Below are 14,919 nucleotides of genomic sequence, written 5' to 3'. Positions count from 1 at the left end.
CGTGCCTGTATGACCTCCCTACAACGCTTGTCCCCAGCAGTAGCGGTAGCTGCGCACCCATGTTATCTGGAGAGCAAGTACTCCTGCCTGAGCCAAAAGTGCCTCCAAGTCAGGTGTCTGGAGCGTACAGGAAAGACTGGGCGCACATAGCCCCAGAATACAGCCCATGGCTTCATAGGCGTCACTAGGCTGCGGCAGTGAACGGTGCCCAGAGTGAGCGGAGTGAGCGGCTATAGGGCAGTAGAAGTGGGGGACTTAATAGATTGGGTCTTGGTCCCAGCGGCGGCTGAGAGCTATCAGGTAGGGTAGATAAGAAGCCACTTAGTGAGGAGAGCTCCAGAAAGCACGTCTGGATGGACCACACCCCTCTTATTTATTATTTTATATACTAACAGGGGTGACAGGTGTGGTACATCCCTGCAAAGGCAGATCCAGTCTCTTTCTCATCAGACTCTGCTGTCTTCCCTGCACTCTCACTCAGATGTTCACTGCTGCCAGTAGCACACGTATGAGAAGCAGAAGTATGGCGGCAGCTGTATAGATTCTGATATGTAATTCTCTATATCATACTTACCGTACACACATCATCCTTATTACTATTGAGAGAATAGAGGTAAGACACTGATGATGGGGATGTAAATATAGGATTTTAATGACCTACCGGTAAATCCTTTTCTCGTAGTCTGTAGAGGATGCTGGGGTCCATTTAGTACCATGGGGTATAGACGGGTGCTTTAGGAGCCACTGTCACTTTAAAAGTTTAATAGTGTGGGCTAGTTTTCCTCCCTGTACCGTGTCAAGCTCCCAGCATGGAGCAGTGGAAAGAGCAAAAGATTGGAGTCTCCAGAATTCCTCCTTACTCCCTCCAGACTAAACACCGGCAGCTGGACTAGGCAGGCTCCCTTCCAAATATGGATGCATGTAGATGTTGGTGAGGTTTTTTGGATCTTCCCTGCCCTCCACTAAAAAAGGTGGGAGGGGTTTGGATTTTTTACATTTTGCAGTCCAAAAGGACTGCAGTGTAGGTTTGGGATAAGATATCCTAGCTGGGGCTGCTGCAGAGCCAGAATCCTCTGCGTGCCGAGACAGCCATGGAAGTAGCAGGCCAATGTCCTTCATGGCCTCCACCATGAAACCTGCTGAATCCTGTATGTGACGTAAAAAGTCAATGTCACTCCTATCCATAGTATATAAGTCCTCTAGTAATGTGCCTGACCAATAGTGGGCCTTAAAGCCACGCCTGTAGCAGTGTATAGTGATTTGAGTGTAGTCTCAATCTTGCGATCAGCCGGCTCCTTTATGGCGGTTGAACCAGGGACAGGTAAAACCACCTTTTTAGACAGCCTAGATACAGAAGCGTCTACTATAGGTCGGTTTTCCCACTTCTTCCTATTCTCTTCAGGGAAAGGGAAAGCAATGAGAATTCTATTAGGGATTTGGAATTTTTTCTCTGGGTTTTCCCAGGATTTTTCAAACAAGGAGTTTTACTCCTTAGAAGCAGGGAACGTAAGCGAGTACTTCTTATTTACTGTAATATAAGATTCCTCTACTTGTTCCGTAACCTTCTCAGAAATATGCAAAACATCCCTAATGGCATCAATCATTAGCTGCACCCCTTTAGCAAGGGATACATCCCCCCCCCCCCTGCATATCCCCATCACCGTCCCCTGTATCAGAGTCGGTATCAGTGTCAGCTTGCATTATCTGGGTCAGTGCACGTTTTTTGGGGTATGTAGGTGGGGTTTTAGAGGAAGTAGTGGGAGCTGAATACTTCAGACCCACTACAGATTGTTTCAAAAACTGCGTCTCTTTCTCAGTATGTGACATCCTTGTTGAAATCTGGGATATCATTCCCCTTAAAGAATCCACCCATGGGGGTTTGGATTCAGAAGACTGAGACAGGATATTGCAGTACTGAGTACATGGAATAGACTCCTCAGGAGAAGATACACACTCTGCAGCACAGGACACAGAGTCCTTAGACATGGTAATGTGGATATACACATTTATATACACACACACAGGAAAATGTCAGACACCGTTCCCCCCAGAGTACCTTCAGAGAGTCACAGAGTATAAGGAGCCAGCCACACAGCGCCCCTGTAGGCAGTTATTATGATAAAAGCCCGGCGCTGACTAACTAACCTTAATAGGGAGAGCAGCGCTCCCTGTCAGTGTCCTAATTCCTATGATCTGCAGGGAGAAAATTGTGCTGGTGAGTGCTGGATCCGCTGAGAGGAAGCCCCGCCCCGGCTTCCTGCACTAATTATTTATACTGGCCTGAGGATTTTAGTGCTAACAGGGGGATTAGCCCCTGTTAGCTGCGTGACCAGTGTAGGGTTTATCCGCGCTGGCTGAGGACGCCCCTCAAAGCGCCTACACTGTGTTGCTGAGCCTTCCTGGAGCGCAGCCTATCAGAGCTGCACTCCCACCCTTGTGCCGCCATACCTGCCGGAGACTCGCTAATCGGGAAGCCGGCGCTGTACTCGCCACTCTTCTTTCTTCTGGCTTTGTTAGGGGGTGGCGGCCATGCTGCAGGAGTGAGCAGTCGCCTCGTGGGCTTGCGATCAGCACCCTCAGGAGCTCAGTGTCCTGTAAGCGGAGTAGATAACCATTAACTCTTCAGGAAGTTGGTCCCTCCTCCCCCCCCCCCTAAGTCCCACGAAGCAGGGAGGCTGTTGCCAGCAGCCTTCCTGTAACCTAATTAACTCTAGAAATAAAAAACTAAGAAAACTCTTAGGAGTTTCCCTAGCTGTGTCCGGCTCCTCTGGGCATATTTTCTAAACTGAGTCTGGTAGGAGGGGCATAGAGGGAGGGGCCAGCCCACACTATTAAACTCTTAAAGTGCCAGTGGCTCCCAAAGGACCCGTCTATACCTCATGGTACTAAATGGACCCCAGCATCCTCTAGGACGTAAGAGAAAGAAGATTATAACCTAGCAGATGATGATTGCAGTGTATTATATGGTGTATTGCATGTAAAGTACCTTGTTCCACACCTACTCTGCTGTAGCAATATACCTTATATACACTTGTACAGGCTTACCAGCGTATGAGCACACACATAAAGGAATGCTACCTTACTAATGCTTCCAGGAGTAACGTTAGGAGACATTTCTCTGATCCATCAGCTCATATGACTGATGTTATTGTTCATCTAGAATCTCCAATTCATACGATATGTTCCCCATCCATTGTTTTACATTGGTGCTGACATAGGACTTGGTGAGTGACTACATCTCCATTTATACTTCATGGTTAGTTACCAGTACAAGAGAGAGATATATCTAAGTCTTATTATAATATTACATTTGTTATTGTGAGTGTTCTCAGGAGGGTGGACACAATGATAGTCTGAGACACAATATTATAAAGCCTTCATTAAAAGTTATGTTTTATTATACACACACATTTACAATTAAGTGTCCCAGACAGTCGTCTTCTCTTATTGTTTACAAGATTAATATTGTTACAGAAAATTTCACATTTCCATAATGTATTTTATTTCCAGCAGATGGACACACAAGCAGGAATATCTCAGAAGGACATCTAATGTTATCCCCGGATTGTGACATAAGAGATAATGACAGTAGACAGGATTCTCCAGGAGATCACCCCATTACACCTATTATACATCCAGCTCTATCAGCTGATCCCTCTGATCCTGGGAAATGTTCTCCTGATCACTCTGATATTGGTGCATCTGTTACAGCTCTGACAGTAGATACAGTGTTTCCCTGTTCTGTAGATGCCAAATGTTTTACACAGAACACAAAGCCTATTAACGCACACACAGATAAGGCAGGTGAGAGGCCACTGATATGTTCAGAGTGCGGGAAATGTTTTACACAAAATTCACAACTTGTTACACATCAGCAAAGTCACACAGGTGAGAAGCCATTTCCATGTTCTGAGTGTGGGAAATGTTTTGTATCGAAATCACATCTTGTTATACATAACAGAAGTCACACAGGTGAGAAGCCATTTTCTTGCTCTGAGTGTGGGAAATGTTTTACATGGAAATCACATCTTGTTAGACATCAGCAAAGCCACACAGGTGAGAAGCCATTTTCTTGCTCTGAGTGCGGGAAATGTTTTTCACGGAAATCACATCTTGTTAGACATCAGCAAAGCCACACAGGTGAGAAGCCATTTCCGTGTTCTGAGTGTGGGAAATGTTTTTCACGGGAATCACATCTTGTTAGACATCACAGAAGTCACACAGGTGAGAAACCATTTTCTTGCTCTGAGTGTGGGAAATGTTTTACACGGAAATCAGATCTTGTTATACATCACAGAAGTCACACAGGTGAGAAGGCATTTCCATGTTCTGAGTGTGGGAAATGTTTTGCACGGAAATTAGATCTTGTTATTCATCACAGAAGTCACACAGGTGAGAAGCCATTTCCATGTTCTGAGTGTGGGAAATGTTTTACACACAAATCAGATCTTGATGTACATCACAGAAGTCACACAGGTGAGAAGCCATTTGCATGTTCTGAGTGTGGGAAATGTTTTGCACATAAATCAGATCTTGTTAGACATCAGCGAACTCACACAGGTGAGAGGCCATTTTCTTGCTCTGAGTGTGGGAAATGTTTTACAAAGAAATCATATCTTGTTAGACATCAGCGAACTCACACAGGTGAGAGGCCATTTTCTTGCTCTGAGTGTGGGAAATGTTTTACATGGAAATCCCAACTTGTTACACATCAGCAAAGTCACACAGGTGAGAAGCCATTTCCATGTTCTGAGTGTGGGAAATGTTTTACACAGAAATCAGATCTTGTTATACATCACAGAAGTCACACAGGTGAGAAGCCATTTTCTTGCTCTGAGTGTGGGAAATGTTTTACAAAGAAATCACATCTTGTTAGACATCAGCGAACTCACACAGGTGAGAGGCCATTTCTATAATCTGAGAAATAAATCAGCTCTTGCACACAATAAACATCACTCAGGTGAGGAACCATTTTAATCTTCTGGAGTATTCTCATCATTGCCATGCGTTGTTCTTCAAGGTTCTTATCCTGTCCTATGCTTTTTGCAATATACATGTTACCACTGGGTGAAATAATCAGATGTCTTGTCCTCATCTACCACTGCTACGCCGATGACCCTTTCTTTTGCTCCAGGTACTGAGAACCCAGTACCAATCCTAAATGGTTGTCTAGCTGAGCTCCAAGTGTGGATGATGCCAGTTGGTTGTGACTCAGTCCTGGTGAAACAGGTCCTTGTGATAGAAGCTCACCAACAAAGGGCAGGGCTACAGCTCAGCTTTGCAAACCAACTAGACTTGCGCTTGGGGGTTCAGAGTTACAAAATGCTGATCCTGTGTGGAATCTTGGTGTCCTGGATGGTGGAGTGACACTTAGACATCGGTATCTGCCACAATCAGATCCTCATCTGAGGAACATTGCCAGACTCCAGCACTTATTTTCCTCAGAAGATCTACCTACAGTCATACATGTACTTGTATCATCACACATAGACTACTGCAATGTCCTCTACCTGGGTCTCCCAGTAAAAAAATTGCACCGCTTGTAGCTTGTACAGAATGCAGCAGCCAGGCTGTTACCCAACCAGCCCTTTCCTGCCACATAACACCCATTATCTGCTCCCTTCACTGGCTGCCTGTAAGATGGTGACTATTACATAATCTTACTGATTTTCCCAGCCCTACATGACCAGGGTCCGTGGTACCAGAAGCAGCTTCTGCCTCTTTACTGCCCTGCTTTCTTCCACCTGCAGATGAAGGACTGTTACCAGCAGTACAAAGAATCCCCAAGAAGTTCTGAGATGTCAGAGGGGGAGACAGGGTGGTTGCACTAGTGCTGTAGCGGGGGCTGCCGGAGGCACTGTCTATAGGTAATATTGTCCCCAAGCAGCGCTAAGGTGTCAGAGTGGAGACAGGGCAATGGCAGTAGTGGGGGGAGGCGGGGTGGGTGTCAGTAGCTGGAGGGGAAGGTGGCATTTGGGGAGATGGGGTGGCAGTAGTGGGGGGAGATGGGGTGGTGACAGTAGTGAAAGGAGACAGGGTGGTAGTAGTGGGGGGAGACGGGGCGGGTGGCAGTAGTGGGGGGAGACAGGGCAGTGGCAGTAGTGCTGTAGCGGGGGCTGCCGGAGGCACTGTCTGTGGGTAATATTGTCCCCAAGCAGCGCTAAGGTGTCAGGGGAGACAGGGCAGTGGCAGTAGTGGGGTGGGGTGGGTGGCAGTAGCTGGAGGGGTGGGTGGCATTTGGGGAGACAGGGTGGTGGCAGTAGTGGGGGAAGATGGGGCGGTGGCAGTAGTGGAAGGAGACATTGTGGTGCTAGTGGGGGGAGACGGGGCCGGTCGCAGTTGTGTGGGGAGACAGGGTGGGTGGCAGTAGTGGGGGGAGACAGGGCGGTGGCAGTAGTGGAAAGAGACAGGGTGGTAGTAGTGGGGGATATGGGGTGGGTGGCAGTTGTGTAGGGAGACAGGGTGGTGGCAGTAGTGGAAGGGGACAAAGCAGGTGGCAGTAGTGGGGGGAGACAGGGTGGATGGTCACAGTGCAGTACCAGGGGCTGCTGGAGGCAGTAAAGAGGTATGGGTCCCGCACAGAACCAGTTGATAATTAGACTTAATGATGATTATGCTTCCTTATTTCTAATTAATCCCTTGTATGTGTTACTGTTATTTGCTGTGTCAGCCTTTATGTGTGTTCTGTGTAATAATCCTGAAAGTAGTGCTGCTACCGATCTCATATCATTTGTAGTAACTTGGAAAAGATGAGATATGAGGTGCACTCTGGAAGCTTATAGGGGGTTAATCAGAGAGGATCGCAGATGTGACATCACGCAGCCCCTGGTAAATGGCCCTGTCCCGCCCGCGTCTCAGGGATGCGGCCACAATGTGTGTGTCTGCGCATGTGCATGTTGCCACCACCAGCAAACTGCTGCGGGCAGCTATTGTGGCTGGGTCTGAATGGCCCCCATAGGGTTTTGGCTCTCCTGATATGAATCTGTTTTACTTACCTGCAATACTATAATGTAACTTGAATTGTTTCTGTGCTTTAAAGGATATTTATCCATGTTGTGCAGAGTAAAGTATACTGCTCCAAAAAAATAAAGGGAACACTAAAATAACACATCCTAGATCTGAATGAATGAAATATTCTTATTAAATACTTTGTTCTTTACATAGTTGAATGTGCTGTCAACAAAATCACACAAAAATGATCAATGGAAATCAAATTAATTAACCCATGGAGGTCTGGATTTGGAGTCACACTCAAAATTAAAGTGGAAAAACACTACAGGATGATCCAACTTTGATGTAATGTCCTTAAAACAAGTCAAAATGAGGCTCAGTAGTGTGTGTGGCCTCCACGTGCCTCTATGCCCCTCCTACCAGACTCAGTTTAGAAAATGAGCCCAGAGGAGCCGGTCACAGCTAGGGGAGCTCTACAGAGCTCTTTTAGTAAAATCTAGTGGGAGGAGCCAGCCCACATTGTTAAACTCTTAAAGTGCCAATGGTTCCTGGTGGACCTGTCTATACCCCATGGTACTAATATGGACCCCAGCATCCTCTACGGACTACGAGAAAAGGATTTACCGGTAGGTATATAAAATCATCTAAGAAAAAATGGTCTATAACAATTAGGGGTAATCCTTATTATTCACTATTGTAAAATATTCCAACGTTTTGGAACGCACAGCCATATTCCTTTGAGCCGGTGGAACGCATATTAAGGAGATGCGAATCACAGGCGATCCCATTTTGATGTTTGAAACGTAACATACGGGCACTAGTGGAACGCATGGGAAGGGAAGTGCATCACCTGGTGGGCCGAATCTCATTGGCTTAGTTATTTAATTGAAAGCACGTCCCATTTAGATATCTTTGGAGCGGACACATTGGCCCTGGTCATAGGCTTAAATCCTCTGACATTCATTGGCCAGTGGTTATGGCTGCCATGACAACCCGAAAAAACAGAAGTAAACATCATTAATGCCATGGAAATTGTACAATGTGACTGTTTATTACATATCAAATGGTGACTGTACCAAGCTTCAATGGTCAAAATGTACATTTAGTTTATGGATTATCCTCATTTTCCAAAGTAATATATGTATCTGAGAGAAAAAGGGGTGAGGGAATGTGATCAAAGGCGCCCAAAATTTAGGAGGAAAGTTTAGTAAAAATGTATGTTATAAACAATGAACAATAAATGTTACAAAAAATGGAAATGATGGGTGCAACAATACTTATGAATTCTTCTAGATGTTCTCAATCAGGTGTCCGTCTATGATTTAAATCCTCAGACAATCCTCAGTTGATATGTGAAAACAAAAATGTAGAACAAAAACCAATGTGTAGTACAATTGTTGAAATGTCTTAATAAAGGTGTCCAGAAAATGAAACCCTGGTGAATGAGGGGCTTGATAGTAGAAAGGATAGATTCTCGCCACCACCAATATTCTCAGGGTTCAAGACGTACCAAGACTCACATAATGTATAGTAGGAATAAACATATAACGGTATCTTTGTATGATTTTAGGTACAGCGTACCTCACTCACATGTCCAGCAGGTGTTCTCCACATATAAAGGTATCTTTAGCGGTCTTTAATAATGGTCCAAAGCGGTGAGTTTTTGTAAAAGAAAAAGTTTTTTATTTGACATAGGTCAAAAAGAGTAAAAAAGTACAGGTAATTACAATTTGACCTTATTCGTCGGGCAGAAGAATGGGGGTATCGGGAGATAAGTTTGAAAGAAATCTCCAAATACTAGAAGGTGGTCCGGAATCCCCTCTGTATACAAAGACCCCCAAACAAATACCTTAAGATGGTCAAAAAACCTGTTTAAAAGTGTGAATCCACGCTCAGCATGCACCAACGACGTTTCAACCGTGTCGGTCTTTTTCAAGGTGTGTGAGCTGAGTGTGGATGAAAGCTATTTATCCTATTACACAGGAAATGAAGGTTTTGCAATGCATGATGGTAACAAAAAATTATTTGACTATTCTGGTAATAACAATGGGTATAGGAATAAAGACAAAGGCTTATAAAGTGACCTTGTGTATGGATGTATCATATGAAGAAAAACTGGACATTGTGAGGGATAAATGTTAGAGCAAAAGAAACGCCGGACCGGAAGTTGCTGTGGTCCGCATTGCGTTCCAAATACCGGAAGTGCGTTCCACACAACCGGAAGTGCGTTCCACTGACTGTGCGCTAAACCGGAAGTAACCACGGTTAGGCACAGTACATGATGGGGAAATTAACATGCGTTCCACCTAACAGGAAATTGCGGTCCACAAGCTTAGAAATACATAGATGCATGGCAATGTGCATTTGATTATGATTGATGGGACATTATACTTTTAAAGCAATTTTGACCAATTCAGATATAACATAATTATATACATATATTGTGGTAAAAAACATAATTATACACATAAATTTTAATAAAAAAACCGGAAGTGCGTTCCACTGAATTTACACCAAACCTGAAGAGACTGCGGCCTGGTGTAAACAAATGGATTTATGTGGATGGAATTATATCAAACCATTGTATTTTATATGGTTAATTGATAAACATCCTATGCTGTTAAAAAATAGGACCTGATTTTAAACACATATATAAATGAAAAAATAAAAATAAAGAATAGAAATTTATAACCATAATTAATGCATAAAAGACTGAAAGAAAGTAGAATTCAGAAAAAAAGGGATAAAAATGGAGATGAAAGAAAGGGGGCGTATCACAAAAACCATTTTAACTCAAAATCGGAATTAAGACCGGCGGGCATAATTGTATTGAGTTTGAAAATCCATTGCATTTCTGCCCTGGCGAGATTCCCGTCCGTATCTCTGTCCTTCCAAGTTGCTTTGGCGTGTTGTATGCCAATAAAGGATATGATGTGTTTTATGGATGAGTTATGTGTTTTTAAAAAATGATCAGACAGTGTATGGGTAGTAACGCCTTTTTTGATGTTTCTCAAATGTTCGGCAAGGCGTGTCATGAGTGATCTCCCAGTTCTTCCTATGTAGACTAAACCGCAGCTGCACTTTATGTAGTATACTACATTAGTTGTGTGGCAAGTGATGAAATCTTTTATTGTATAGTTGATGTTATTATGAGTGAATTCAGTATATTTTGAAGTGGTTGATGGTACGGACCTGCAGACTATGCAGGTCCCACATCGATGGAATCCCTTCGTTCTAATGGGATTGAGGGAGTCGAATGGCAGGGAACTTTTTACTAAGCATTTTTTAAATTATTGCTTCTTCTGTATATGAATTTTGGTTTGTCGGGTATCATGTTCTTCAAAACTGGGTCTCTTAATAGTAAATGCCAGTGTTTTTTGATGATCTGTTCTTGTTTTCTAGAATCAGAACTGAACCCAGATATGAAGGCCAGTTCATTTACATTGGTCTTAATTTTGTTACCATCATGCATTGCAAAACCTTCATTTCCTGTGTAATAGGATAAATAGCTTTCATCCACACTCAGCTCACACACCTTGAAAAAGACCGACACGGTTGAAACGTCGTTGGTGCATGCTGAGCGTGGATTCACACTTTTAAACAGGTTTTTTGACCATCTTAAGGTATTTGTTTGGGGGTCTTTGTATACAGAGGGGATTCCGGACCACCTTCTAGTATTTGGAGATTTCTTTCAAACTTATCTCCCGATACCCCCATTCTTCTGCCCGACGAATAAGGTCAAATTGTAATTACCTGTACTTTTTTACTCTTTTTGACCTATGTCAAATAAAAAACTTTTTCTTTTACAAAAACTCACCGCTTTGGACCATTATTAAAGACCGCTAAAGATACCTTTATATGTGGAGAACACCTGCTGGACATGTGAGTGAGGTACGCTGTACCTAAAATCATACAAAGATACCGTTATATGTTTATTCCTACTATACATTATGTGAGTCTTGGTATGTCTTGAACCCTGAGAATATTGGTGGTGGCGAGAATCTATCCTTTCTACTATCAAGCCCCTCATTCACCAGGGTTTCATTTTCTGGACACCTTTATTAAGACATTTCAACAATTGTACTACACATTGGTTTTTGTTCTACATTTTTGTTTTCACATATCAACTGAGGATTGTCTGAGGATTTAAATCATAGACGGACACCTGATTGAGAACATCTAGAAGAATTCATAAGTATTGTTGCACCCATCATTTCCATTTTTTGTAACATTTATTGTTCATTGTTTATAACATACATTTTTACTAAACTTTCCTCCTAAATTTTGGGCGCCTTTGATCACATTCCCTCACCCCTTTTTCTCTCATTTGTATCTTTACCTGTGTTGTGGGCAGGTATAGGGATGTGATTGGGCTGACCAATCCTATTGCGCCAGAGTTCACTCTTTTCCGTTTTCCTAATATATGTATCTGCCTAATTGAATTAGGAGTGGGCGGGACTATACAGAGTTTAAATAGATGGCTCTGGGATCTGACACACACCATCACCCTGAGAAAGACTAAAGCAGTCCAAACACGTTGGTGGGGTGGTTGTTTGGACACCCAGACCTGTACTTGTGGCATCCAGCAGAGTGGTGAGAATAGATGGGCCCTTTTTGTTATTTATCTGCTCAGCTGTGATTTTGTTTCCATTGACCCAAGTCAGGCCATTTTGGTGTGCCTGTGTGTTTTATATATTTATACCCATTAAATACCGTTTTTATCACTATATGGTTGTTTTTTTGGGAGCTACGTTACCTCTGTGGAAAAGAAACCGCTACGGGAATTTACAACATCAGTTTCAAGTAAGCTTATGTGTAAGCCTGGCTAGTTACCTCATCAGCCTATAAAGAACTAATCTTTTGTAAAGCCTGAGAGATATGGCTGTATAAACTTGAGAGTGGGCATTTATAAAATGATATCCTTTCCAACCTCGGGTGGTCCTGTTACACTCACTGTGTGCTCACGGAGAGGGGGTTCTGTCTCACCTGCACCCACATCTTATACTATATTTTATAAAGAAATACTACACATTGGTATTTTTATTTGTTTTTATTAAATTCATGGACGTTGACCTGTGGGAATATCCTTGACCGTGTGGGGGAGATAAAGAAACAGCTACATGACCATATACAACTTGTCTCAAGTAAGCACACGTGTAAGCGTGATATTCTCCTGATCTTTTAAGTGTGAGAGATTTTGAATATATGAAGCAACGATACCTTTATAAGCATGGAATTTGCTGTCTGATGTAAGCTTATGAGTGAGCATCAATCTTCTCTGACCGTCTCACGTTTCTGGTGGTACCGTAATATCCATTTCATGTTCACAAAGTAAAAGATTTCTGCTGGATTTATCTCCATTCCCCATTATTAATTTGACATTTGAGGAGTCTACTACACATTGGATTTTCTTTCTATGTTTTCTATTCACATATGGTCATCCATTGGGAAGAGACTGTATGTTCGTGAATTATAAAGAAATAAGAAACGGAAACAGTGAACATCGTACAAGGACATTTCGTATTATAAGTATCTGGTACCCTTCTTTGTTTGGCGCATGAAAGTATCCCCCTCTTTTGCATTGTATTCCCTGTTGTTTCCAGTCTTCATAACACTGGAAGAGATTCTTGATTGCTGCCTTCATTGTCCAGCGCAGGTGTAAACTATTCTCTTCTTTTGAATGGGCTTTACACCCCGAGTTCTTCCACACTCTGGTAGACAAGTGGGAGTTACTGAAGATAGATCTCATGCCATGCCGTCCCGTCAGAACAACAAAGTTCACGCGTACGGGTCAAGAACAAAGGATCCCAGGACAACCTTTGTGGATGCCCTGTCAGTGAGATGGGAATTTCATCTGGCCTATGTGTTTCCACTGATCGCCCTGTTACCCAGGGTGATGCGAAATGCAAAACAGGGAAAGGGCGCCGTGATACTAATAGCTCCGGCTTGGCACAGAAGACATTGGTACACAGATCTGCAGAGGATATCGATGGATGCTCCATTTCTACTTCCTCAACATCCAGATCTACTGTCTCAGGGTCCTTGCTATTACAAGCACCTGGATCAACTGTCTTTGACGGCGTGGCTCTTGAGACTTCCATTCTGAAAGCAAGAGGATTGTCACAACTGCTAATTCAAACAATGCTTAAAGCAAGGAAACCTTCCTCCGCTCGCATTTATCACAGAATATGGCAAGTCTATATTCAATGGTGCAGTGACTGGAAATTTGACCCTAGGTCTTTGAGAGTTTCCAGAGTCCTAACATTCCTTCAGGCAGGAATGGATAAAGGTCTACGGGTGGCTTTCTAGAGAGATCAGGTGTCAGCATTGTCTGTATGGTTCCAAAAGAAAATTGCTAACCTACAGGATGTTTGCACTTTCTTCCAGGAAACGCTTCACATCCAACCACCCTGCAGTGCCTTGGGATTTAAGTTTCGTCCTAAAGGCACTTCAAGTTGCTCCATTTGAACCACTACAGCAGGTGGATCATAAATGGTTGACAGCTAAAGCTCTCTTTCTACTGGTTGTTGCTTCAGCTAGAAGAGTGGCAGATTGAGGGGCATTATTATGTCGCTCCTTTTCTGATTTTTCATCCAGATAAGCGGTTCTTAGAACCAAATCTTGTTATCTTCCTACGGTGGAGTCTAAATTCCACCTTAACGAAGAAATTGTTGTCCCGGCCTTCCAAGGGCCGGACCTTTCTGTGGAATATGTATAATTGGACATAGTTCGTGCCTTAAGGATCTACGTGGATCATATCAGTGCCATCAGAAAGACAGACACTCTGTTCTCTATGGATTTTACAAGAGAGGTTGGACTGCTGACAAGCAGACACTGGCGAGGTGGCTTCAGATGACGATTTCAGAAGCATATTCTCAAGCTGAACTCCCTATTCCGGCTAATATCTCTGTTCACCATACACGTAAGGTAGGTCCATCATGGGCAGCACAACGTAGTGCTTCAGCTAAACAGATATGTAAGGCAGCCACATAGTCTTCCATTAACACATTCATTATACATTATGCCTTTGATACCTCAGGACGCTGAATTCAGGCAAAGGATTCTCCTGTCCAATCAGGAGCCTCCCCACCACTAAATTTGCTTTAGGATATCCCAATGTTATCCTGTGGATAACCTGTGGACCCTGCATGAGAAATAATAGTTATGGTAGACTTACCGTTGATAACTCTATTTCTCCTTAGTCCACAGTATCCACAGGGCTCCCCCCCGATACACCTGATTTGAGGATCCTTTCACCTACTGACATCTTCCTTCTTGTACAGAAGGGTGTGCATGTGTGTTCTTCTCACCTGATTAGGGCTTTCTATGATGCTCCTGCCTTGAGCTTTGGAAACAACTGAATTGCCTGAGCCAGGAGGCGGGGATATAGGGGACTGGCCCATTGCATTCTGGAAGTCCGAAAGCTTTTGATCGTTGGTACCAATGCGCTGATGCTACCTCATATCCCAAATGTATATCCTGTGGACTTAGGAGAATTAGAATTATCGACGGTAAGTCTACCATACCTACATATATTTCTGGCATGGTGCGGCTGCTTGCTGGGGCACAGGCTCGGGGCTCCTCATGCCACGTGACACAATGCTTAGGATATATCTGGTGCAGCCCCTGTCATGTATCCACATGCTCCTGTAGCAGCCGGCCTCAGGGAATTGGCTAATGAATGGCTCCTGTTACTGAGTTGGCAGCATCTGAGTCTTGCTACCGTCGTCTTAGGTATATAATACGTTAATTGAGCTTGTGTATGGGAACCAGCATTCAGAATCCTGCACCTTCCCTGCTGATTACCTGTCCCCTGGCACTTGGATGATGGCCTTCTCTGGCTTCTGATCCATGGCCTTAAGGGCACACCAATGATTCGTAATGGAAGTATCTTCAGGAGCGTTCACGTCTAAGGAGGAGGACAGGGCCTCTTGCAAAATTCTGGTGCCTTCAGCATCTATTACTATA

General features: G+C 43.6%; 1 protein-coding gene across 1 annotated transcript in view; it reads left to right on the top strand.

Annotated features, from left to right (window-relative positions):
* The first annotated feature begins 3,513 nt into the window (after positions 1 to 3,513).
* Positions 3,514 to 14,919, top strand: part of LOC134983913 (oocyte zinc finger protein XlCOF6-like) — a 127,435-nt gene continuing 116,029 nt past the window's right edge. The window contains exon 1 of the mRNA XM_063949524.1: positions 3,514 to 4,896. Coding sequence (XP_063805594.1) covers positions 3,552 to 4,896 — 1,345 coding nt within the window. The 5' untranslated portion in view covers positions 3,514 to 3,551. The remainder of the gene's footprint in view (positions 4,897 to 14,919) is intronic.

Source organism: Pseudophryne corroboree (genome assembly GCF_028390025.1).
Source record: "Pseudophryne corroboree isolate aPseCor3 chromosome 3 unlocalized genomic scaffold, aPseCor3.hap2 SUPER_3_unloc_29, whole genome shotgun sequence".
In the NCBI taxonomy this organism is placed as follows: domain Eukaryota; kingdom Metazoa; phylum Chordata; class Amphibia; order Anura; family Myobatrachidae; genus Pseudophryne; species Pseudophryne corroboree.
The sequence above is the reverse complement of the archived record's forward strand: the minus strand, read 5'-3'. Positions and strand labels throughout refer to the sequence as shown.